The sequence below is a fragment of the Bos taurus genome, chromosome 12 (genome assembly GCF_002263795.3).
Source record: "Bos taurus isolate L1 Dominette 01449 registration number 42190680 breed Hereford chromosome 12, ARS-UCD2.0, whole genome shotgun sequence".
NCBI lineage: Eukaryota > Metazoa > Chordata > Mammalia > Artiodactyla > Bovidae > Bos > Bos taurus.
The window spans coordinates 78,271,685-78,298,603 of NC_037339.1; the positions used below are offsets into that span (position 1 = coordinate 78,271,685).

Consider the following 26,919-nt stretch of genomic DNA (forward strand, 5'->3'; position numbering starts at 1 on the left):
AAGAAAACAAATCAAGAGAACCATTTCTCATCTGGCTCTGGCAGGGCCTACCCATGAGACCATCGTAGGAGTCCCTACGTATTTGGGCTTTATATTTGGAGGTTACCTTATCTACACAATGAGATGATTGAACTGGGAGGTTTTCTAAATTCCTTCTAGGAAAGACATGGGCTTCCCAGATGGCACAGTGGTAGAGAATCCGCCTGCCAACGCAAGAGACGTAGGTTTGACCCCTGAATTGGGAAGATCCCTTGGAGTAGGAAATGGCAGCTCACTTCAGTATTTTTGCCTGGGAAAATCCCATGGACAGAGGAGCCTGGCAGGTTACAGTCCATGGCAAAGAGTTGGAAACAACTGAGTGACTGAGCATGACAAAGGAAAGATGTAGGAAAATATACTACAGCACAAATAAAAATAAGAAATGCAAAACTTAGTAACCAATAACTTTACGTTTTCCTCCCAGTCTAGATTTCCAAAAAGAATTTATGTTAATGTTCCTGGGAATTAAATTAGAGACAGAATGTGCTGGGAGATACGTTGTTATATATTAAAGGAGGAGTGACCTGATCAATAGATGTTCTGAAAGGTTTTATCCAGGCCTAGGGCTGGCCCCCCATTGTATGCATATAGAGTTTGGGAGTTTACAAAGCACTTTCACATGTATTATCTCATTTGAGTCTTACTTATGAGATAAGCAAAATAGATATTATAATAACTTAATTCACAAATAAAAATACTGAATATTAGAACAACTGAATCAATGATTCAAAAATACACTGCCTTAATCTGACACAGCTCTGCAAAATCAAGGCAGTTCAGGGTGGGTCCAAGCTAGCATGAGCATTGTAGCACACCATAGGATTCAAGCCAGAATATTTGGACTTCTTGTCAAGTGGACTCCAGTCTTTTAAAGTTGTTTGTAAATAAGAATAAAACTGTTTCCCAGAGTTATAGCAACCTGGAGCATGGGCTATGCCATTTCATCTTTCTTGTAAACTTTAAGGACTCAGCCAAAATTAGAACACATGCAAATTTTTATATTACTCTTTGCAAGTCCACAAATTTATAACATTCTGGAAGCCAATTTGATAAACTACATCCTTGTCACTGTTAGCAACTGCCAGGGAATGGATTTGGAAAATGAAAAAACAACCCAATTTTTATAATAGAACAAAAAGCCTTAAAATACTTACAGCTGGCAATACACACAGTATAATAGCATGACAAGTAATATGCAAAAGATTTACATCCAGAAACAGTTATTGACAAAAATAATCATTGCTCCAGATTTTACTAGAAATTAGAACTGAAAATACGTTTAGCCAGTAGGTAATGTTCCAAAAGAGGAAACAAACCAAAAAGATTGTCAAGAATTTGTCTTACAACAAAACCAATCAACTTATAAGAAAACTTGTAATTGAACTGTTGATCATACCTCTGTATCCCAACAACAGTCAACTTTCATCAAGATACTGATATTCTTACTATATTCAGGAAATGCAGACCAAAAAGCAAAATTCATTTTTGTTGTTTAGCTGCTAAGTCATGTCCGACTCTTTTGTGACCCCGTGGACTGTAGCCCACCAGGCTCCTCTGTCCATGGAATTTCCTAGGCAAGAACACTGGAGTGGGTTGCCATTTCCTTCTCCAGGGGATCTGTCCAATCTAGCGATGGAATCCGTATCTCCTGCATTGGCAGGTGGATTCTTTACTGTTGCTAAGCCCCCAGTGAGGCCAAGAAAGGAAAACAGTATTTCCTAACTGCCAGTTTCTCTGTGAGTTAGGATTAAAAAGAGGAAACCAATTTCACTGCTAGTTACGACTGAGTAAACAGCACAGGACCAAATTCATCATATACGAAAGCCAGATACTTCTAAAAGGAAAGAAAAGGGGAAGAAGGAAAGAAAAGAAGTTTGTCTGAAGGCCCTGGAGAGCATCCCAGGCAACCAGAACTGGAGGGGCCAACATCCCAGAAGGAAACATGGAGACGAGCACGGTATTGCCCTTCATTTGTTCTCTAAGAATCTTCTGTTCAGAAGCAGAGGAAGGAAAAAGACCGAAAATCAGAGCAGAGCTTTTGGTAGTCCACAAGACTAAAGAGACAGAAATTGGAGCTCAGGGCTTGCTAAGGAGTAGCGGCCTTGGTAAACATCCAGGCTTTCAGCTGGAACCCCTAAAAAGTTCTCTTTTGCCAAAACACTATCTACAAACAGACAAGCTAACACATACACACACATACAGTTGAAAACCAACTTTGAATGCAATTCTCACTAGAATAATTAGGGGTTTCCTGCCCTTACTCTGTGCATGCACGTATGCTCAGTCACTCAGTCCTGTCCAACTCTTCACGACCCCATGGATTGTAGCCCATCAGGCTCTTCTGTCCATGGGATTCTCCAGGCAAGAATACTGGAGTGGGTTGCCATTTCCTTCTCCAGGGGACCTTCCTGACCCACAGATCAAACCTGAGTCTCTTGCATCTCCTGCATTGGCAGTCCTTACTCTAATTACCTGCAAAAAGAAAAATATATATATCCTCTCCAAGGGAGATAAAATCATAGGCAGTCTGTAAGGTTCTCTACCTAAAATGTTCAAAGCTCAGTAAAAACTGCCAAATTATCAAAGAAAATATGACAAAGTACAAGAGAGAAACAGAAGATAAACACACACTGTTAGGTGTTCCAGATATTAGAGTTAACAGACACAGACTTTAAAATAACTAATTGATATGTTTAAGAAAACAGAAGAAATGATCATCTAACCAGAGAACTGAAATAATCAATGAAATTTCTAAAATTGAAAAATATATAGTAATGGAAAGAAAAATATCAATAGATTTTTGTTTAGCAGAAAGAGAAGAGATGATTAAATAACTGGAAAAAAACTCTTGAAAATTTGCAAACTAAAGTAGAGAGCATAAAAATGTGCAAAATCTGGAAAAAGGAGTAAGAACGTGTAAGACATAATGAAAAGCAATAACATAGAGGTAACTGAAGTCCTAGAAAGATGAAAGTGAGAGAATGGTTATATTTGAATAAAATGTTTACAAATTCTGAAGCTGACCTAAAACCTTATACCCCAGGTTCAAAATGTGCTGCAAACCTCATGCAAGAGAAATACAAATAAAACTATACCTAGGCATGATAAACTTGCTGAAATAAAAGAGAAGGGGAAAAAGGCAAGAAAAAAATCTTTTTGAAAAGCTTGAGAAAGATGAATGCATATTCTTTTCTAATGAGTGACAATTAGGTGACACTTGAATTTTCTAGAGGAAATAATGGAAACTGGAAGACAATCAGATCAGATCAGATCATCGCTCAGTCGTGTCTGACTCTTTGCGACTCCATAAATCGCAGCACGCCAGGCCTCCCTGTCCATCACCAATTCCCGGAGTTCACTCAGACTCATGTCCATCAAGTCAGTGATGCCATCCAGCCATCTCATCCTCTGCCATCTCCTTCTCCTCCTGCCCCCAATCCCTCCCAGCATCAGAGTCTTTTCCAATGAGTCAACTCTTCGCATGAGGTGGCCAAAGTACTGGAGTTTCAGCTTTAGCATCATTCCTTCCAAAGAAATCCCAGGGCTGATCTCCTTAAGAATGGACTGGTTGGATCTCCTTGCAGTCCAAGGGACTCTCAAGAGTCTTCTCCAACACCACAGTTCAAAAGCATCAATTCTTTGGCACTCAGCCTTCTTCACAGTCCAACCCTCACATCCATACATGACCACTGGAAAAACCATAGCCTTGACTAGACAGACCTTTGTTGGCAAAGTAATGTCTCTGCTTTTGAATATGCTATCTAGGCTGGTCATAACTTTCCTTCCAAGGAGTAAGCGTCTTTTAATTTCATGGCTGCAGTCACCATCTGTAGTGATTTTGGAGCCCAGAAAAATAAAGTCTGACACTGTTTCCACATAGAATGCCATTATTAAAGTGATGATAGAAAATAACTTCCAGGGACTTCCTTGGGGGTCCAGTGGTTAAGACTGTGCCTTCTGATGCAGGGTGTGCAGGTTTGATCCCTGGTCAGAGAGCTAAGATCCTACATGCCTCGCAGCCAAAACCAAAACATAAAACAAAACAGAAGCAATACTGTAACAAATTCAATAAAGAATTTTAAAAGGGTCCACATCAAAATAATAAACGTAAATAAATAAAACAAAAAATCCACCAAGAAAACAAACAAAAATAACTTCAAATCTAGAATTCTATGATCAGTAAAAACACTGTCTAAAATAAAAGGCAAAATAAATTTGCACACAAAGAAAATGGAGAGCATTCATAACCAATAGACTACACTAAAATAGTACTACTACTAAAAAGTTGTTTAGGCAAAAGGAAAAAAAAATTCCCAGATGGAAACACAAAAATGTAGGAAGCAATAAAGAGCAAGGAAAAACACAATTATCTAAACAAATATTGAGTGTACCAAATAATAAAAACAATTTCTTGTAAGTTTTATGCATATATATAAATAAAAGCATGACAATAGAAAAGAAAAAAACTAGAGATTATGTAGTAAAGTATAATAAAGTTCTAATATTGTATTAAAAGTGGAAAGGATTCAAATTTATATATTAAAATCTCTTAACTCAACATTAAATGTGATATTATCCAGGACAATCACTAAAATATTTGTAATGGATGTATAAACCTCAGGCTAATAATGGGGGGAAATGGAATAGAAAATATTCTTAACACATTAAAAGAACACAAGGAAATAATAATAAAAGGAATATTGAATAGGTTGGACAAAGAGAAAACAAATGTTAATATGGTGCAATTAAATTCAACTATATCAGTAATTTCATTAAATGCAAATAGACCAAATATATTCCCATTAAAAGTCAGAGATTGACAGTGTATTTAAAACAAAAACTAAAGTAAAACAAAATAAAGTTACATTTTAAATGTCATGGTTAAGTATAAGGATATATAAAAATTAAAAATATGAAGAATAATCACCATGGAAATACTAAAGCAAAGAAAGCTGGCATAGTTATCCTAATAGCCAACAAAATATACATTAAAGCAAGAAAAAAATAAGATATTATGATAAAAGTGTATATCTACCAGTAAGATATAATAATTTTGTATTAACCTATAAAGAACAAAGGCAAAATCTGATGGAGCTAAAGGAATACAGAAAAATCTACAGTCATATATGGGAGATTTTTAACATAGCTGTCTCTGTAATGGACAAAAGTAAAGAAAAAAATCAATTCTTAACAGAAAAAGTTTGAACTATATAATTAACCAACTTGATATAATTGATACAGATAAAATGTTCTACTTGCCAACCGAAAAATATAAATATTTTGCTTTCAATCTGCATCTTTCATTTGTTTTCTGATTACAGTGGATTTGACCTAGAAACTTAGCAAATAATTATAAAAAAACTGGATAATCCCTAAATGTTTGAAAATCAAACAAGCACCTCTAAATAACCATAGGTAAAAGAAGAAATTACAATGGGAATTAGAAAATGTTTTACTGAAAGGAAAATGAATATATAACATAGCATAACTTGTGTAACATACCCAAAGGTAAATGCTCACAAGCCCATGTTTTCAGATAAATTTATAACTTAAATGTGTTTAAATTCCCTAATGACTTAAATTAATGAACTTCTACTTTATACTCTCAAGAAGTTAAAACAGCAAATTTAATCTTTAGAAAACAGAAGGATTTAAGGTTAAGAACAGAAGCTTTTGAAACAAAAAATATACGATAAAAAAATCAACTAATCCCAAAGTGTCTTCTTTTTTTTCCCCAAAGTGTCTTCTTTTAAAAAGACCAATAAAATATAGTACATATAAATAAAATGGGTATTTTGTATGTGCAAGTCATATGTATTTGAGAAAAAGGAGAAAAGGCACAAACTATCCTTATCACAACAAAGGGAGACATTGCTACAGATGCTATAAATGACTCCCAGTGATTATAACAATAGATCTCCAAATATAACGTGAAGGAAAATGAGGCAGACTCAAAAAGCACATGCTGTTTGTGTTTTTATGTTTTGAAACAGGGAAAGCTATTATATTGTGTTAGAAGTCAACACAGCGCCTATGTTTAGGGTTTACTAATAGGAAAGGCATGTGTGTGGAATTTCAAGGGCATCGCTTTATTCTCGATCCAAGTGATCTTTATACAAGAGTATTCATCTTGTGAAAATTCATTAAGTTGTATGCTATTTGTGCACTTTTCAATGTGTGTATTATACTTCAATAAAATACTGATTCTAAAGTTGAGATATGCTTTAAATGTAAAAACTGCCATAAAACTTATAAAATAGAATTAGATGACATACATTTCAATCTAAAGTTCATTTAATAAGCCTTCGGAAGTGTTTAACGCCAGGAGTTTTTAATGTCTTCTACTCTACTGTTATATGAGAAATACTGAGGGGATTTCTTAATCAGTAGAAAAACAAATGCCTTTTTGTAAAAGCAAAAGCTTAAGATGGACAAAAGCACAAGGCACACCATTTCCCAAAAGTTGGGGAAGAGCGTTTATTCGGTTGGGTTGTCACCTGGATTTTACTGTCTTACAAAATTTATGAAGCAATGAAAGAAAATCTTTCTGAAAAAAAAAAAATAGAGGTGGAATTGCCCATATTTAAATAGAAGCATGGAAGAGAAATAAAAGATGGGAGAAGATGAAGTAAAGCCATAATTCTTAGCATCATCCCCTGTTCACATCCCAGTGGGTAAATTCCAACCCTGGTTAGGAAGAATGTTCTGAAACTTGCAAGTATTCCCTAATTGTAAAGAATGTCCTGTGTACATTGTTCTTAATCATTATCAAGAAACTTTGGGGGGAAAGATAGCTATATGATAAAAGAGCAGACCTTACAGTAGAAATCCCAAACTATAGGGTTTTAATCCTACTGCTCCTATAGTATAGACTATATAACCCAGGAAAAATGACTAATATCCATAAATTTCCATTTTTAAACTTAAAATTAGACATAATGTGGTCTACAAGTTTCTATGATTTTAATGTAGATAATGGTAAAGTTTGGTAAGTTAAGATACTAGTTGCTTTATACTTACTTGCAACAATTGGGGTATCTCAGACTTATTATTTCAGCAACACCCTTAAATTACTCAAGGCAACAAATGCTTAAAGACGACCAGACACAAAGAGCCACTTTGCCAGGAGAATACATGTAAGTGCATACAAGTCTCAGCCTTAAGGACTCTGCTTGATGATTGTACCTTCTACATTCAGAGGGTTTTCTCTCTCTATTATCTTTTCTGTCCTTTTTCATTCTGTCCTCACTTTTAGCTTTCTGATGGTAAATGTTTACATTTAAGACTTTCTTTATCATATACAGGCATATTTTGAATTAATAGAACTTACATATTTCTCAAACATAAACCCAGAAGACAAGTATTACAAGACAAGTAGTTCCTTAGCTGCAACTTGAAATCCAGTAGCAGGATATGCATGAACAGGATGTCGCATCCAGTATTGATACAGTAGCTATTAAACCAGTGTGTTTAATCAAGCCACTCGTGGATAAAGCACTCTTTAAATGGAATCACCTTGGATACAAGCTCTAATAACCAGCTCCCTGAAGCACAAAGGAATCCTCTTGACTTATAATTACTTTCTTCACCTGGAAAATTACTATTTACTGAGATTTTTACCAAAGACTGTTTATCCTGTTCCAAACTCTGTCATGGTTTTTGAGAATCTTGAAGTTTCCCTGGCTGATTGCTAATCAGAAATACATGAGTCTACGCTACTTTCAAAACCAGCACTTTTGATACAAATCCATTAGCTTTAGTCCTATGTTTGACTAATTCAGCTTCTTAAAATTGAGAATTTCACTGACTTAGTGTTTCTCCCTCTCCTCCAAAGAAGGAGGTGCTGCAGTCAATTCCAACTGGCTACAATCCAATGGTCTTGTTTTTTTCTATTCCAACCAATGCTGCCATGTAGATTACTTTTTCCAATTTTCTGTTTGTCTTTCCTCACTCTCTCACAGTTGCTATTTAGGGGCCAGGTATGCTGCTCTTGACAAATGTGTGCAATTTTACATAATGGACTTAAAACTGAAGATTGAAATTCCCTGCTGCTGCTGCTAAGTCGCTTCAGTCGTGTCCGACTCTGTGCGACCCCATAGACGGCAGCCCACCAGGCTCCCCCGTCCCTGGGGTTCTCCAGGCAAGAACACTGGAGTGGGTTGCCATGAAATTCCCTATGGGTTCCATAACAATCCATTTAAGTTGCAGAACATGGTTGTGAGATGGGTGTGAGTGAATGTGTGTGTGTGTGTGTGTGTGTGTGTGTGTGTGTGTGAGAATTCATTTCAGTTACATGTATCACTTACAGGCTTGTCACTGCTTCGAAATTTCTTCATTGCAACTTTATTCCTTTCAAATGGATTTTGTCTTAGTACCTACTGGGTCTTATTAAAGCTTTGAACAAAAAAAAATTCTATGCAAATATCAATCCCAGAAAAATATAATGAGGTTGGTTATGGAAAAACAAAAAAGATGTTTGAAAAATTGAGTTCTAGAAGTACTGGGAGGCATTAAACTAACTTTTAGTAGAGACTTAAGCAGGTTTCTCTTTTATTTTGTCTCCATATTCACATGTGTAAGCACATCGAATTTAAGTGTATATATATATATATATATATATATTTGGAATTGAACACACTTAGTACTTTGTTTTTATACCTCATGTGATATCTGTATCACATAGCAAGCTTCACATTAATCTTTTAATTTACACATAAACACACTCATACATATGACACATTTTCTCTGTCTTTCACAATTGGACACAAAGAGAAAGGGAAGGAGGAGCTGATAAAAGTGCCCTTAGCTACAACTTGTCTCAAACTTGAAGCTAAAAGGTACTCTTCCAAAGACAAATATGGGGAAGAGTCAGGGGAGGGATAGCTTGGGAGTTTGGGATGGACATGCACACACTGCTATATTTAAAATAGATAACCAACAAGGACTTACTGTATAGCACAGGGGACTCTGCTCAATGTTCTGGAATAACCCAAACAGGACAAGAATGTGGAAAATAACAGATACATGTATATGTAAAAAAAGCTTTTAATAAAAAAAAAAAGGTATCCACAGACTCTGAAGTTCATAGCAGCAGTATTTACAATAGCCAGGCTATGGAAGCAACATAAATATCCATCAACAGAGGAATGGATAAAGAAGTTGTGGTACGTATATGCAATGGAGCATTACTCAGCCATAGAAAAGGACCAAATAATGCTATCTGCAGCTACATGGATGGGCTAAGAGATTGTCATACTGAGTAAAGTAAGTCAGACACAGAAAGTCAAATATCAAATGATACAATCTACATGTAGACTCAAAAAAAAGCAGGGTACAAATGAACAGAAATAAATTCATGTGTGTAGAAAGAAATTATGGTTACTAGGTGATAAGAGGGATAAGTTGAGAGATGGGGACTGACATATGCACACTACCATATATAAAATAGGTAACTAATAAGAACCTGCTGTATAGCACAGAGATCACCAATTCAATGGACATGAACATGGGTGAACTCCAGGAGACGGTGAGAGACAGGGAAGCCTGTGTCTCAGGGTCCATGGGGTTGCAAAGAGTCAGACACAACTTTTTGGCTGAACAGCAACAGCACAGAGAAGTCTACTCAATAGTCAGTAATGGCCTTTAAGGGAAAAGTGAAAGTGAAAGTCACTTAGTCATGTCCCACTCTTTGTGACCCCGTAGACTGTAGCCCACCAGGCTCCTTTGTCCACAGAATTCTCCAGGCAAGAATACTAGAGTGGATTGCCATTTCCTTCTCCACTATATGGGGAAAGAATCTAAAAAAAGAGTATAGACTGATTCCCTTTGCTGTACACCAGAAAGAAACACCACATTGCAAATCAACTATACTCCAATAAAAGGTATTCTCCCAAGTCAACTTGCCGGGCCTGCTCCTTGCATAGAGGTCTCTGTATATCAACAGAGTTTGCTCAGCCAGAAGAGGTATAGTGAAGCCCCAAGGCCCAGGGTCTGAGTCCACACGCTCTCCATCACCAACCACACCATGGAGGGCAGTGTGATGTGTGGAGCTCGGGGCTGTGTATGGCTGGTGGCTGGATGCGTATGGGGCAAAAGAAAAACCCATGCAGATATGAGAAGTTTAAGTGAAAAAAAGTGAAAGTGTTGGTTGCTCACCCATGTCCAACTCTTTCTGACCCCATGGACTATAGCCCACCAGGCTCCTCTGTCCAGGGGATTCTCCAGGCAAGAATACTGAAGTGGGTTGCTATTCCCTTCTCCAGGGGACCCAGGGATCAAACCTGGGTCTCCCACACTGCAGGCAGATTCTTTACCATCTGAGCCATCAATGTTTACCTCTAGACTAAGTTGTTAGTGTAAAGATGTTGCCAAAAAGCACTTACTATTGTCCTCAAAGTCTGTTTCATTTCACCCTACAACCATGAACAATCCAGAAAGTAAAATGGTTACATTCATGGGAGAAAAATTGCATCAGCCCAGCAGCAGTAGCAGGGGAAGAGGAAATGTTTGCTTATTAACCACATATTCTTGACACTTCAACAACTTTTATTACTTTTATAACTTTCCAAACTGCAAAGTTCTGGGGATGAAGTATATAAAAGTCTGACATATGTAAAATACTCCAAACCTTCCAGGAAAACGTTTATATCACCACACTAGCTAGGAGGTGTGTGTGTTAGGTTAGTCGTCTCCAACTCTTTGAGACTTCACGAACTCTAGCTTGCCAGGCTCCTCTGTCTATGGGATTTTCCAGGAAAGCATTCTGAAGTGGGTAGCCATTCCCCTCTCCAGGGGCTCTTCCTGACCCAGGGATTGAACCCAGGTCTCCTGCACTGCAGGCAGGTTCTTTACCATCTGAACTGCCAGGGAATGGCTGCCTCTAAAAGGGAAGTCTAAAGGATTATGGAATGAACCCATCCAGGCTCTGCCTTTCTGTTCAGCTTGGTGCCCAGTGTCCCAAGCATTGGACAGAAACGTGGAGATATATATATATATATATATATATATATGTATATATATATATATATGTATATATATATATATGTATATATATATACACACACACACACACACACACTACTATATATAAAATAGGTAACTAATAAGAACCTGCTGTATAGCACAGAGATCACCAATTCAATGGACATGAACATGGGTGAACTCCAGGAGACGGTGAGAGACAGGGAAGCCTGTGTGCTATAGTCCATGGGGCTGCAAAGACCCCATGTGTCAGGGCTTGGGACACACTTCTGAGGGAGGGGGTTACCCTGTTGCAACACTGTTGGTTGCAGTGTGGCTGGAACCCCCAGGAGAGAACATGGGGAACCAGTAAGAGTGGAGCGAACCTTGTGCTCGACGTTCTAGCTCAGCCTGAGGATGGATCTAGTAAGATACTGGAATATAGTGAAGATTCTACGATTATTTGAGGTCCACTGAGTTCATTTTAAAAATGTACACCCTGTATCAGTCAGATCAGCATGCAAATATTTGGGTTGTCCAAAAAGCTTATTCGGGATTTTTTTTCCCCCATAAGATGTTAATCCTTCTGCCAAGTAGAAGTCCCCGGAAAAAATTACCTCACTTTCTCTCATCAATGAAGATAAAAATAATGCTCCTTATATCCTGAGGTTGGGAGAAATAAGAGATGGGATGTACAACACTCTTACCTCCAGCAGGTTCAGTAAAAAGGTTTGATTAGTTTCCTTATGTTTTCCTTTAATATGTCCAGTAGGAAGCCAAGACAGATCCTTCTACCTTGCATAGATCTGTTCAGTCTCTCCATCCTTCCATTCAAGTCTGAGCCCATTCCCAGAGAGAAGGGAGACAGCAGATGTGTTCAGTGCTCTCTATGGCAAGGTTGGCCTCGGCATGAAATTTTCTTCATGCAAACGGCAGTGATCTGATTTACTGGAATAAGGATGAGGTAATCAGTGAACAATTGAAGGTACAGAAACGATTAAGCTGCTGGTGGCATTTACTTATGCAGAAAGATTAACAGAGTTAAACAATTGTAAGCTGGCCAAATGGTAAGGAGGATAAAAAGCCATGAACAAATATTTAAAGGGCATAATGTAGCCCAGGCTAGGCAGGAATTATTCACAGAAATCTAAAGAGCTACCATGAAGCATGTGCTGGAATAAAAAGACATTAAGCAATGAGATTCTACTTTCAAGATCCTTTCAAAAGGGAGAAAATTGTTGGATTCTGAAGAAAACATCTGTCCATCAAACAGTCAAGAGTTTCCTGAGAAAAGATACTATATTCACGTAACCACTGAACCCAGTGGTTACATAGCCCTTGGAGAAACTAACCAGAAGATATAAGAGAACTCTATAAATTTATTCCTGAATTCTTAATAGATAAAACTTTTACCATTTCCCCTATCTTAGAAGTCCTTTGTCATACTAACAGGATATTTTAAAAATTCAAAAATACAAATGTAAAAAAAGTTACCTTAAGTTTTGCCAATAAAAGATAATTGGTTTAATAGCAAGAGAGGAATGTATGATCAACAGGAGATTAAATTCTAAGATAAACTATATTGTAGTATATTTACATGCTGATGAGAATTGTACAGTAGGATATAGAAATTACATGATGCAGAAGAGAGAGGAAAATATTGGATTTTTGTCCCTAAGTAGGGGAAAGGTTCTGTTCCTCGATTTGTGGAGGTCTTGACCTTAAATAGGAACACTGAGAGTTCATTCCCAAGTTCAGCAGGAAAAGGGGGAAAGTGGGTAGATCAGCAGATAGATCTGTAAAAGCATCTGTGGAGTATATGGAAATTTATTTTCAATTATTTCTATTTTCTCAGAAAAATAGAAGTAAGAACACAGTTGATGGAGAGGATACGAGAGGAGGTCTAAGATGTTTGAAGAGAAAGAAGATAAGAAATATAATCTATTGAAGTGTAAATAGATTTTTTAAAATGTACCAAGAACTCACTTGATATTACTGACTATGAACTTAAAGCAGAACCAATGCATGCATATGCGTGTTTCTCTTCAGCCAAAATCAGACGTGTAGGCGCAGGCACAAAGTAGGTGGGCAGTTGGGTTAACCACGTAGTTTTGCCATGTAACAAGCAAGATAACAAGAAAAGAAGAGTCAGATAATATGTCAATAAAAGTATCTAAATAACATAACTAGACTTGCGAAGGCTGTGGTGGTGATGGTGGTTTAGTCGCTAAGTTGTGTCTGTTTCTTGCGACCTCATAGATCTTAGCCTGCCAGGCTCCTCTGTCCATGGGATTCTCCAGGCAAGAATGCTGGAGTGGGTTTCCATTTCCTTCTCCAGGGAGACTTGCAAGGCAGTACCAGATTTAAATATTCACATGTGTGCAATCGTTATAAAGCCCATAATACAATTTACAAACAATTTTTAGCCTTGACTCCATTACATTTTTCTGGTATTGGTATTAGGAAGAAGATCTAAGAACTCATTAGAAAAGGACAATGAACCAGTGTTACTAACAGTCTGAAATTTTCATGATTAATTTGTGACTCTATAACCTTGGTGGTTAGCTTCAGTTTATCATGGAATATAACTTAACAGACACAAGAAATATTAAAAAATATATTATCTGAGACAATGAAAAGTTAATGAAAGACCTCACATTAAAGTCATTACATGCTAGTGAAAGCCCTCCTAATTAATCCTTTTCAGAATTTCAGGTCAATGTGGCAATTCATTAAGAAGATAACACCAACTTATGTCACTTCCAAAGACTTGCTGGAAAAACCAAAGCTGCATTCCTATATCAAAAATGGCTTGGTAAAACATGGCTTTTTTTTTTTTTTTGTCTCTTTCCCCAAATCCCACAAATAAATCTCTGCTTCCAGGCAAACTTTCCTGCACCCTCAGTTTTAAAAAGTTAATAACACATTAGTACATGCATTTAGGGCTTCCCTCCTGGCTGAGCTGGTCAAGAATCTGCCTGCAATGTGGGAGACCTGGGTTTGATCCCTGGGTTGGAAAGATCTCATGGAGAAGGGAAAAGCTACCCACTCCAGTATTCTGGCCTGGAGAATTCCATGGACTGTATAGTCCATGGGGTCGCAAAGAGTTGGACACGACTGAGTGACATTCACTTCCCTTCACTTCACATGCATCCACTCAACAGATACATATGATACACATCTACTACGTGCCTTGAAATAATGTCTGCCATTAATGCTAACGCCATAGAGAACTGAAAGAGTGGAAAGTGGTGAGAAGGATGGAGTATTGAAGGACAAATTTGCTTTTGAATTTTGGTTGTGTCACTTGCTACCTGTAAGTCTTTTGGCAAAACACAAATTCTTTGAGCCTTGGTTTCCGTTGAGATGGTGATGAATCTCAACTAATTGAAGTAATGAAATCAAATATGTGACAACTGATATTCAGATCAGATCAGATCAGATCAGTCACTCAGTCATGTCCGACTCTTTGCGACCCCATGAATCGCAGCACGCCAGGCCTCCCTGTCCATCACCAACTCCCAGAGTTCACTCAGACTCATGTCCATCGAGTCAGTGATGCCATCCAGCCATCTCATCCTCTGTCGTCCCCTTCTCCTCCTGCCCCCAATCCCTCCCAGCATCAGAGTCTTTTACAACTGATATTGGGCACTGGTTAATAGAGGGGACCGTGGAGCCACCCTGGAACCTAGGTTTTAATCCAAGCTCCATATCTTAACGTTATGTGAACCCGGACAACTTACTCATCCTTTTCTTTGGTTTCAGATACCTTATTTGTAAAATGGGTGGTTGGGTAATATTTTAGTGTGTCATCAAATAATGGATAACATAGCGTGCCTACTACATCTGCTTGTTGCAAGGATAGGGGGTACTCAGGGGCAGTGCCTGACATTGTGAGTGTCATATAGGTGGTTGGTGATGCGTTAATAAGTTTCCAGTCAATTACAGCCATTGCCATGTGCTCACTGATCTCAACGGCCACTCTATGCCACTGCTACTCATAAATTCTAAGAAATACAGGATTTTTCATTCATTCATTAAATGCTGTGGAGTGTTAGCTATATGTCAGGCACCGGTGGGACACTGCCTTTTGAGTGGTTGCTGCCCGTCATCATAGCATATGGATCCCTATTAAACCTGATGTCAAAGAGGTATAAAAACATAGGGTGAAACCCATATTCCATAAAAAAATATTTTACACAATATAGCTTTATGAAAAGAATCTTTTTTCCTGAACAACAAAGTGGTAACATAAAATGATTTTTATAAAAGGTGTCTAGATGCCTACTACCATGCCTTACAGCTAGCCTTTCAGCCCTAGGAAACAGGGAATGGTACCATATTCATTTAAATAAAATTATTAAATCATAGCTATTTCTTAAGTTGAACGTTGGAATCATTGTAGATAAAACGATTAAATTAGTTTTCTAGTCATGTCAACATAGTGTGGTTGACTTTCAATTGCATCAAACCCCCTAAAATGGTCTCTTATATTTTTGAATCTACCATTATTATGTTTTTAGCCTTTGAGTGCTAAAATGACTATATTTACAATATCATATACAATCTGTACTATCTAAATATCATAGTTCTTTTTGACTAAAATTCCTGACCATTTGGAGAGAAATTAATATAAACTATATCTAGAAAGAAACCTAGATTTCAGAACAAAGTGATAAATCAGATTGAAATATAATTCATTTACAACTCCCTTTCAATGTCTGCCATGATTTAAAAGTAAGGAAATAAAATTTAGAAGATATCCTTTCTACATTGAAGAGAGGGGAGGTTCATGTCTATTTTAAAATGACTTTCTTATAGGAACATTGCATAGACTAAAATTGCTAACAGAAAAAACCAGAATTTAGGAGCTAAATGTAGAACAGCTGCACTAGTGATTCTACTAATCTGAAATATAAACTGAAATCTGTAGCTGATAATGGTAACCTAGTCAGGGGAGTGGAGGAGAATTGGTGCTTCTGAAATCCTGTATTTGAAGATATGTCAAAGGATTTCTTTATCAGTTAATAGTACTATTTTCTCAATATATGTAAACTCAACTCAAGCAATGAATCTAACCTAACCCAAAGGAAACCATCTTACTTACTTAACCTAACGTGCATCTTACCTGGCCTACTCTGCTATCTTATACTTTATATATTACAACACTAATTTTTTGCACCACAGTGGTATTAATCTTTTTTCAGAAGCTTTCAGCAAATGTAGAATGTCTGAAATCATAACAAGTCACAGAAAATATACATAAGGAAGTAAGGTCAATTAAAAAAAATAATCTTTCAAATTGTTTTATGTACCAATTCACTAATATCCCCATAATATCTCTCACGTAGAAACCCTGCATTTGACAGAATAGCCCTCATGAAAGATAGAAAATGTATAATTTTTGTCTAGCCTTAATAAAACTAAGAAGTAATAAAACTCTGCTTATCAAAGTTAGCAACAGGTATTATCAAAAGATAGATAGGAAGACTCCCACAGACATCATTCTAGAAAAGTAAAAAAAAAATATACTTTCAAAAGTAAAACAGGATGATCTTTTGGGAGAAAAATACTCCTTCCTTATTTTGACCTAAAGAGCCCAAATAAGTAGGCTGTCTTTTTCTTTTCAATGGTGATGGCTCAGAAGCAGTAAGACGCGATGGTGGACTTCTGCTGAAACAACTTTTTTCTGTTGATTTTTTTCTGAAAGGGTGTGTTTGGCTTTCCTTACACAGTACCGTGTAAGAAGAAAGACCACTTCTCTTTTGTTAGGATAGCTGATGGGTTTCATTATCACAGTGTCGCAAAGAAATGTATATATAGGTGTGTATATATATGACAGAATACGTTGAAAACAAATTTTCAGTAGCTCATTTTTCATTCCTTGTTTCTTATGACATCCTGTAATTTATGTTAGGTAAAATCTGTTAGTGAGAAACCCACATAATTACTGATTAAACATATAAATACATTACACATGATATCATTGCTCCTATGAAAACAGCCAAAAAATGAAATATAGAAGATTTCAAAACACAATTGCATTAGCTATACCAAAGATTTTGAAAAGTTATTATCCTACAAAAATGAAAGTTCTTCTTTGGTTTAAAAACTGATAACAAAAATGTAACACTTTTAGAATATAATGTTCATATATATCATCACAGGTAGGTTCTATTTCAGTTTTCCTTTTTTTTTGTTTTTGAGATTCCAAATAATAAAACTAGATGCAAATTGTTGGTTTCCTTGTGCCTTCTTTTTTTAGCTGTCAACAGATATTCTAAGTATCTATTTTCATAAACTAATTAAGCCTTAAAGTGAGGTTGGTTATTTTCTTGCATTCTTGAGAATAACTTGCAAATATGTAATCACACTCCAATCCCTTAAAAAAAAGATAGAATATATGTGTACTCTTAGGGAAAGTAAAAAAAAAAAAAGATATAAAATTTTGAAAAGTATATTTACTTCTAAAATAGTCTAGTTAGAGTACCGTGGTCCAAAAACACTTTTTCAGCTTTGGACATATTGACATTCCCTATTTCAATTCAATTTGAGGGCAGTGACAAGTACCCAGGGCATGGCAGACACACTGCCAAGATTTGAAAGTCCAGGAATACAAAAAACAGAGACACTGCTCCCTACTACAAGCTACTGAATATGTGTGCTGGATTAATTATTATTGGGCATAAACAACAATCATGAGGTATAAAATGAGTTCTTTTTACTTCTCAGCAATGAGGGAAGACTTCTTAGGGAAGTTGGCATTTTTTCCAAGCTTTAAGAAATGGGCATCATTTCAACAGGTGAAGGGAGAGATTCTGTGCCGAGTGAAGCACAAACTAAAGTGCAGAGATTTGAAACCATGTGGTTGAACCATGAATGATGTTTGGAGTCCAAAGAGTTAAGGGTGGAGGGAGATGAGCCTGGAAGATAAGATAGAGCGTGGTGCCCACCATGACCACTAAGCCATCTAGCAAATTTCCATCCTTTACAGGAGCAACTCAACTGGTGAAAAAACCATCTTCTATGGGGTCAGGAGGTGATCAGAGTTGGGGGGTAAGGTTTGACCCAAAAGGGGTAAAATAATAATGTGTCATACTTTTTATATTAAATAAATTACTACTTAAAGGAGGATTAAAAAGAAGAAAAAAATCTACATCTAAGATATGTATACTACTTTTCCCCAAAAGACAAAATATCAAGCTGTTCTTTATTTGTTGGCAAACATGTAAAATGTATTTGCATTTCTGCGTCAAAAAGCAAACTGCAGACAAAATAGATGTAATGTGAAATGGCAGTATACCTGAAGTTTCTACACCTTCTCTCCTTCTCCCAACAGGCTAAGATTATCCCCACTTCAGGGGCTTCACACACATTGTTCTTTAGACCTCTGCACCCTTTCTCAGATGGTAGCCTTCAACCTGTAGCTCTCAGTGTCTCCCACCCTGTCTCTTGGCTCTGACTAGGGCCCCCTTCCCCCTACCCTTGCCCCGTGGTTCTCTGCTTCAGCCCTCTTTGTGCATTTCAGGACCTCGAGTTTTGTAATTTCTTATTAACTTGTTCCTTGCTACCTTGCAGTGACTTTTTCTCTCACGTCTATAAGCTCTATGATACAAGAAGAATCGTCTGCTCTTTTCAACACTACACAAGTCCTAGAACAGGACTTGACACATTATAAAGATTCAATGACCATTCACCAAATTAAGAATTTTCAAATAAAATGATAAATTGTCACACATAAAAGTTATATCTTTAAATCAAGAAATCAGAATTTTAAAATTTCCTTGGGTCAGTTCCTATGCAAAGAATGAGTACAGGAGGAAAAGGTAAACATGCTTAAAAATATTTCCTAAAGAAATATTTAATTAAATAAGAATTGTGTATAGTTATATTTAGTAGTATATAACCATGTAATTATATATTAATATACAATTTACACAATATAGTTTCAACATTTATTTTGCTTAAATTAAAAATGATTCCTTTCTAATACTCAAAGGGTTTATCTACATTTTCTTCACTAAAGAATATATGTCTTTATATAGAAAATATATAAGGATAAAAGAAAAGGTCCTGATGAACCTTCCTTCTATTCTATTTCTTTTCCATTCTTCCATCAAAAATAAGGTAGCAAAAGTGCCCTCAAATATATTTTTCTTGCAGATCACTGAGGCTTGCATATCACTGCAAACTCACGAATGTCAAGGGAGCATCCAGGGTTGCAAATGTTGAAATAGACAGCTCAGATGTCTTTTTCACTGGTAAAAAGTTTACCCCCATCCTAACATTCACAAGTGTAAAGCAAACCTTTCTTCATGACTCATATGATTCAGAACATTTATTGTTCATATTTATAAAATAATCCACTGGTTTACATTTAAAGAAAACACACTAAGTTTTCATCATCGTTCATATCAAAATAATCCTATCTAGAAGAACTGTGCTTATTTACTCAAATAGATGGCAGAATTGGAGCTCTAGAGCTGGTTAAAACTGGGTTCTAAAAGATATTCAGATGAAATTAGGGGAAAAGCAAACAGGTTAAATCATGATAACGTGACCTTCCATGGAACAACAAGGTTCAAAACAATCCAGTTGGTCTTATAATACCCAGGTTTGCTGGGCAGTTGTTGCTAAGTCACTTCAGTCGTGTCTGGCTGGACAGGGCTCTAGGCTAAAGTGAAAAATCCATTTTCTTAAACAGCTTCAACACTGGTCTGAAAACATCATTGTCCCCAAACTCCTCATCAGGAAGTCTCTTCTCTTATAGTTCTATAATTTATCTACCTCAGAACTTCCTCTCTGATCCTGCTCAGAAATTTGCCTTCTTGATTCTAAGAGCCGGTAACTTCAATTTCTATCTGTGACAAGGAGTGGCTTAAAAAAAATACAGTTCTAGCTTTTGTTTAAAGAAGCATTGAAACTTTTGGTCATAAATCTGCAAATGTGTGGGATACACACACCCTCACATAGATACACACCTAAAACACATGCTTCTCTTACCCGTCTTTGGAACAACAGGGAACTTAAAATAAATACAGCTGGGCACCGGGAATATAATGTGCTGGACAAACATATACTCCTATTAACGTAAATATATTCTTCAGTGTTTCCTGCCGAGCCCACTTAGTGATGAAAAGCAAGCCATCTCCATTTCTCCCACGGAAACATCCCACATGCTCGCCAAACAACCTCCCCTAGCAACTGGATGCCCAGCCGACTAGCAGAAGAAACAAAAGCCTCTGGGCTTCAGCTCAGGGGTAAGTCCCTTCTGAGACTCCGGTCATTTTAAAGGCAGCACCAGAAGGTCTTGCTGGGCACTAGTTATTTCCCGAAAAATACGTCCAATGAGGCAACTATTCCCGTCATCTGACTATAGTAACTGCCTCTTTTGCCTCGTGTAATTCTTGAGTCCTTGAATCAAGACTACCACGTATGGGGTTGTCTGCCAACCCCCCTACTCCCATGCGTTCTTCCTACTCTGCGCCCTTCTCCTCGTCCCAAGAGGCGATCCCTAGACTTCAAAGTGACCAGTGCTGCCCGCTAAGCAGCTTTCTGGTAAATCTCAACCCAGCTGGCTCCCAAGGCAAACACACCCCCACTCACTTCTCTCGCACCAGCCCCCCGCCGAGCGCCTGGCGGAGATCACCACCCTCCGCCAAGGTCTGAGAGCCCAGCGGGTTTCCAAGAGCCCTGGAAACCCAGAGAGGCCAGACCCAGAAATTCCCGGCATCTCCAAGCGGACTGGAAGCTGCCGGCGCGACCCCGAGGTGTTAAGGGAGGTCCCCCCTCCATCCCGCGTCCACCGCCCCAACATTCCGGAGTCAGACTCTACGCCCCGGGCGGGGAAGAAGCCCAGAGAGAGTAGAGATTCTCCCTGGGGGGTCAGCCCACATCCGCCTGGAGAGCTAGAGGCAGCGGTGGGAACGGGCCACCCTGCGGGCTTCTGGCCGGTGGAGTTTTCAGGGGCTACAGGTTGCCAGAGAGCCGGTTCCCAGCTCCCGGGGGCTGAAGGCGCTCGGAGCGCTCGGAAGGGAGACTTGTCTGGGAGGGGAGCGAAGTGGGGGTGCGGGGGTGAGATGAGAGATCGAGGGCGGGAGGGGGGCCCGAAAAGGCCCCACACAGGCGAGGAGATGGGAGAGGGCCGAGAACGCGCCTCCCGACCGGGACCCCCCGCACAGACCTTGGCGCCGCAACCTGCGCTTCTTGAGGCCGAAGATGCGAACTTTGGAGAAGATGTCCACCAGGTTACCGTTGCAGAGCCCGCGGTTCTTGCTGGGGCTGCTCCGCCTCCTGCTGGCGGACGGCCGGTCCCAGTGTTGCTCCCGCGCCTGCCGCTTCTGGCGGATCAAGCCGCTGGCGATGGCCGCGGCCATGGTGGCCCCGGCCCGGGTCCGGAGGAGGGAGGCACGGAGGGAAGGGAGCCGAGGGACCCCGGAGAGGGACGGGGAGACGCAGGCGGCGGCTTGCCCTCGGGGAGGCGGAGAGGAGGGCTGGGGAGAGGGCGCAGGGGCGCTCAGTCCCCACTAGGACCCATCGCCCTCTCCGCGGAGCGCGGGGCCCGGCGCGCAAATGCGCCTGGGGCGCGGCGGGAGCCCGAGGTGGCGGCCGCGTCGGAGCCGGGAGTGGGGCCCGGGCTGCGGGCGCCGCCGGTCACCCCGCGTGCCGCCCGAGCCCTCTCTCCGACGGGCAGGCGCCGCCACTCGCGCGGCCTCGCTGTCCGGCCCGCCTCCCGGACGCGAGAGCGAGCTGGCCGCCTTCTTCCAGGGCAAGGAGTGGAGGAGCGGCGCCCGCAGGGTCTCCGCGTCGGTGCGTCCAGGGCGCGCCGGGCAGGACTCAGCGCCTGACTCGAGCTGCCCCCCGGCCGGTGCCGCCGCCGCTGCCCGCTCGCGGATTCTGCCGGTGATTGTCAAGTGCTTTGGAAATCAGCATCTGGAGAGAGCAATCTTCTCCCAGGAGATCTCTAATCAGAGCGCTTCGTTCCCACCCAACTCCACTCCCCTCCCGTCCCCCCCTCCCCTCCTAGGTCAGTCTTCAGGAAAAAAAAAAAAAAAGGAAAAATGGGGGAGATACAAGGATGACTTTAAAAATATTAATAATCGTATAAAAGAAAGCCCAAAATGGGTGGCAGGGGGGTGGGGTTCTAAGAGGCTGAACCAAAGCAGGTGGAATTGAAGGAATGATCAGCGCGCTTTTTCTTGGATGAAAACTCGCAGGTGTCTGAGGCTCCCCAGGCTTAGCGAGGGTTTCTGGATCTTAACGTGCCTCCTGGTCCACGGAAACTCGCGGGCGCGGCTGGAACGCGAGGTGGTTTCCACCCTCCTGCCTAATCCCTCCAGCTCCGGAGCCTCTCCACCCCGGGAAGGAGGAGAGGGGAGGAGGGAGCTTGGGAGGGAAGCGAGTGGGTCCTGAGAAGGGAGGCGTCTCCACTCCCTACCTAATCCACCCAGACTCGCCGGACTATTCCTTCGTCTAGCTGCCCGGAGAAGTAGGCTTGCCATCCTGAAACCGTAGCAGAGCAAGAAGGAGGGAGGAGGGGAGGGGAGAAGACCCCACCTCACCCCCTACCCCGCCCCGCCTTCCCAGATTTACTCTGTAGCACTCGGAGGAAGAGATGGCTGCAGCTGTAGCTGCTACAGAACAGCAGCGGGGACGGAACATTGAAGAAGTCACTACAGAATATTAAGGGCGGGGAGAGTGACACAGTATTCCAGTAACAAGAGAAAGCAGCCAGACTGAGGGACACTCCAATTAGAGCTGGTGTCCCTGGGTAGAGAGCCAGGGAGCAAAGCGGATGAACTGTGTCTGACATTCAAACACAACAGCTGCTGCCTAGTCTCCCTGATTTCCTGTCTGTGTCCCAACAGCAGTTCCGTGTTGGGTGAGCGAAAATATGAAGGTCCAGGAGGAGAGGAGCAAGTGGAGGGCGCCCTAGAAAAGGAGGTTGGGAGAGAAACAATTCACGCCTGGGTGAACGCAGATCCATGGTTTCTAGGATACACTCGGAGCGTCAGAACTAGGAGTAGCTTGTGCTCCTGTGGTTTCTCACCTTTCCCTCTTTCCTTTATACTGCTTGTCATTCCAGGAAGGCAAAGAAAAGAAATGGGCGAACTAGACATCTCACAATCGGGTGTGAAGAATGGAGGAAAGAAAACTCATTTGGTAATTGCTGCTTGTAACAATCGCTTCTCTGGTAACTGCTTTAGAGCTGGGAAGAGGACAGCAAGCAGCCTGGGAGCAGTTCTGAACCAACACACACTTTGTCTTTGTCTCAGGAATAGGCGGCAAAGTACCACGCAGACCTGCAACCAGGCAAGTGGGAGAAGTTCAGACAAGGGCTGATGACAAGGATGCTAGACACCTTTTGTTCTATGGAAGAACTTACCCACAGTCTCACCACGGAAGCAATTACTGCTCAGCTGTTCTTCGTTGTATTTACAACATATTTACTAACAAGTCTCTTCGGAGGAAGAGAATTTAATCTAAAAGGAGTATGTAGATTTCAGTCCAATGCAGATCAAATTGGTTTTAGGATAATGTACATAATGTTTAACATTAAAGAACATATTCTGCAAGCTGACTTTCCCTGCCTTATTGTGTTTTATGCACCTACGAAATCTGTCTATCTAATAGCCATGATTATTAACAGGAATATGCATGAAGAATTCTTCCAGAGATTTGCAATCCTTAACCAGCTATGAGATAGGAAAAGTAAAGGAAGAAGGTGTGTTGACTGTTTTACTCTATGCCTACCTTTTCCTCCCTGTGTACATGTCTTTGTTCTTATCTTTTTACACTATGTGTTTAGTGTTGCCATGTTCCTGCTGCAAAAGGAAAGGTCATCGGCAGAGATGGATACACCTAATAAAAGGCTATTAAAAACGCACTGAAATAAGTCGTGTTGAACAGAAGAAGTAGCTTCTCCTGCCTTCCATTATTGAAGAGTGGCTATTTGGACATTTCAGACATTACAGATTGCAATTTCCTAGTGACTTTACAATTAAAGCAAACATATTTACTTATAGTAATGAGTTTTTCAAAGAAGCAAAATGTTAAGTATAGTAACCTTTTAAATATAGTACAATTGCCCCAAACAACATAACCCAGTTTGCTTTGAAAGTTTTTTTTTTTAATCCTTGTAATAAATGTGTCTAGTATAATAACTTGAACAGATTAAAGCTTCTTATTATTAGAGCTGTGTTAATTATTTTCTTTCCAGGCATTTTCTTATAATTCAGTCTTCTCTACAAGTCTCTGGATTGTATAATCCATAGGAAGGTTGGTGTTTTGGTTTCTTTAGACCCCCTCCCTTCAACGTCAGCCACCTCCAGACAAGGGTGCGATTCAGCACCGCGGACAGAGATTCTGCCCAGCCTTAGCGCTGAGCGAGGAAGCAAGTTCCCTGAGCGTGGGAGCGCCTCTGATGCTCTACCTTAAAAGCAGCTTTCCACTCCCCACGCCATCCAAGGCGGGAAGGAAATTAATCCTCACTGCTTCCACTGGCATTAATAACCCACCTTGGAGCTCAAAGCCTTTCAGCTTTTTGATAACCGAGAAATACTATTTTATTCCTGATGCATTCCGACCCCTGGCGCAGTGGACTCCTCAGTCTCAGCGCATCTACGCAGGACTGTGAATTTCACAAGCCTTAAACGGGGTCATTTCTATCTTGTGTGGTTTCCTGTCTTAGCGGAGCATGGGTTGAGGGCAGCATTGGGAGAATCCCGGTCTTTTCGCTTAATCCATGCGTTTTCCTTTTCACCTCCCCAAAACACTGTTTAGTTGTTTACAGATGGAGGTAATGAAAAAAAACGCAAGAGAGCCATCTGCTGTCTTAAACTGTGATAAAAGCATGTGCAAAAAAAAAAAAAAACAGACCGGGTGAAAACCGTTCAGGACAGGTGAACACAAATCCATACCTTGCTGTGATTCAGAAAATAATTTCACACTCATGAGGACCTCCTTGGTGTCACTAATTTCACATTTGACTTTACAAAAGCAAACAATGAAGTACTGCCGAGACAGCAATGCCTCCTGACCAACCTGTCAGGAGTCTGAACTCTCATTTCAGACAGCCTCGTGCGTTCATTTCTTGCCTCTGCTCCATCCTGCCTGTATAAAGATCTCCAGTGAATTGCTTTAGTCTCCTTCAGCCTCAGTTTCCTTATCTCTAAACCTGAGATGATAATGAAATCTCCTTTTCAGTTCTTGTGAGATTAAAATTAATAAACAATTGTAAAGATCCTTGTCCAGTGTCTGGTAACATCCTCAGTGCTTAAAAATGATAGCTATTATTTTCATTGTCTTTCAGATCACTTACTTCTATCTTGGAAATTATGTTTCAATTTCCATGGCTTTTTGGTATCAAAATATGTGTAACCTCATGTATATTTCTCCACCTTCTAAATAGGTACACAAAAATGTTTTAAGTACTCAGAAATGTAAAAATTATTCTAAGTTTTGGAAAAAGAAGTTCAAGGTCAAACCTTAGTTCACAATTGACCAAATTTGTGAACTTAGCTCTGTAAGCCTCTTTCCCCACTCATTGAATAGTGATAATAAAAACATTTCCCTGCCTCACAGATTTTCTGTGCCTGTAAGAAAACAATTCTAACACTGCAAAGTATCACACAAGCATTAGTTCATTGGAAGCTGATTACCAACTACTTCCCTGTGCTCGCAACTCTCCAGAAGATGCCAGGTTCCCTTTGGCCCTTCTAGTTTGCATATGTTGTTCCTGGTTGCAATTGTTACAGATGCAATGTTCCTGGAACATTTTTATTGCCTCTTGCCCACACTCCCCTTGGCAATATAAAACAGTAGCTAAAATTACAATTGGAGTAAAGCAAACAAAGACTCTACTCTGCACCCTTGAGCAATTCATCTAAACCTAAGTTTCAATCTCCTTTGCTGTAAAATAGTCATAATAGTGCAATAAGGTCACTATGAGGATTAAAGGAGAACATGTGTATAAAATACAGCAGTGCACACTCAATGTGCAACTCCACATAGTGCAAACTCAATGTGCTCAGTCGTTCAATCATGTCTGACTCTTTGTGACCCCATGGACAGCAGCCCACCAGGCTCCTCTGTCCATGGGATTCTCCAGGAAAGAACACTGGAGATCTTCCCAAATTAAATGCATGATAGCTCTTGGTAATTCCTTAAATCCTCATTACTCAGGTCTTCATTTCCTCAATGACCAAGTCCTACCTTGAAATTTCTATGAAGGTGTCTGGTAGGCATCTCAGACTTAACTTGGCCAAGATTACACTCTCACTTTCCTTTCTCTAACGTGCTTTACAATGTCCCCCATCTCTGCAATGACATCTGCCTTCTGCTTGTTCTTCTGGCCCAAAGCTTGGGCATTGTACTAAGCTCATTTCTTTCTTCAGTACCTTTACGCAATTCCTCAGCAAAATGCATTCACCCTGTCATCAAAATAGATCTACAATACAATCACTTCCCACTGTCTATGTTGCTACCTGTTACCATCATCTATTGAACTGTTACAGTAGCAACCTGATTGGTCCCTTGGGATTCACCCTTGATCTTTAACATGCCCTCAACACTGTGGCCAAAGTGTTAAAGGTATAAATCCTATTATTTTATGCCTCAGTTCACAATCCTACACCTACACTTTGTGAAACCAAAGTCATCACAGTGTCTACAATGCTCCAGATGATTTGTATCCCTCATCTACCTTTGTTTGCTATCTGCTGTCATCTCTGCTTCTCTCTTCATTCACCAGTGGCTGTTCCTCAACCCACCTGGCATGCTGCTATGGAAGGGTTTCCATGCTGGCTCTTCCATGTGATTTGCTCACCCCCTTCAAAATTTTGCTTACTGATTATCATCCCAGTTGAGATCTTCTCTTGGGGCTAAAATACCAACTGCCACCCAGTCAATCCTTTCTTCCTT

The 26,919-nt window shown here is 40.0% G+C and overlaps 1 protein-coding gene and 1 long non-coding RNA gene across 4 annotated transcripts in view; one reads left to right on the forward strand and one right to left on the reverse strand.

The window, feature by feature from the left end:
• FGF14 (fibroblast growth factor 14) overlaps positions 1-26,919 on the reverse strand; it is a 637,636-nt gene that overhangs the window by 144,312 nt on the left and 466,405 nt on the right. Inside the window, exon 1 of one of the 3 annotated variants that reach the window (XM_024999962.2) lies at positions 11,706-11,926. The exons of 1 other annotated variant lie outside the window; for it this stretch is intronic. Coding sequence is in view for 1 of the 2 variants with exons in the window: in XM_024999961.2 (XP_024855729.1) it covers positions 21,182-21,374 (193 nt within the window). In the remaining variant the exon portion in view is untranslated. Of the gene's footprint in view, positions 1-11,705; positions 11,927-21,181; positions 21,508-26,919 lie in introns of those variants that run through there. One more of the 3 variants, XM_024999961.2, reaches the window with a different exon arrangement.
• LOC104973657 (uncharacterized) lies at positions 21,724-24,190 on the forward strand. Its single transcript, XR_003037575.2, has 4 exons — positions 21,724-22,941; positions 23,084-23,160; positions 23,274-23,722; positions 23,807-24,190. It is a non-coding gene; the product is annotated as an uncharacterized lncRNA (long non-coding RNA).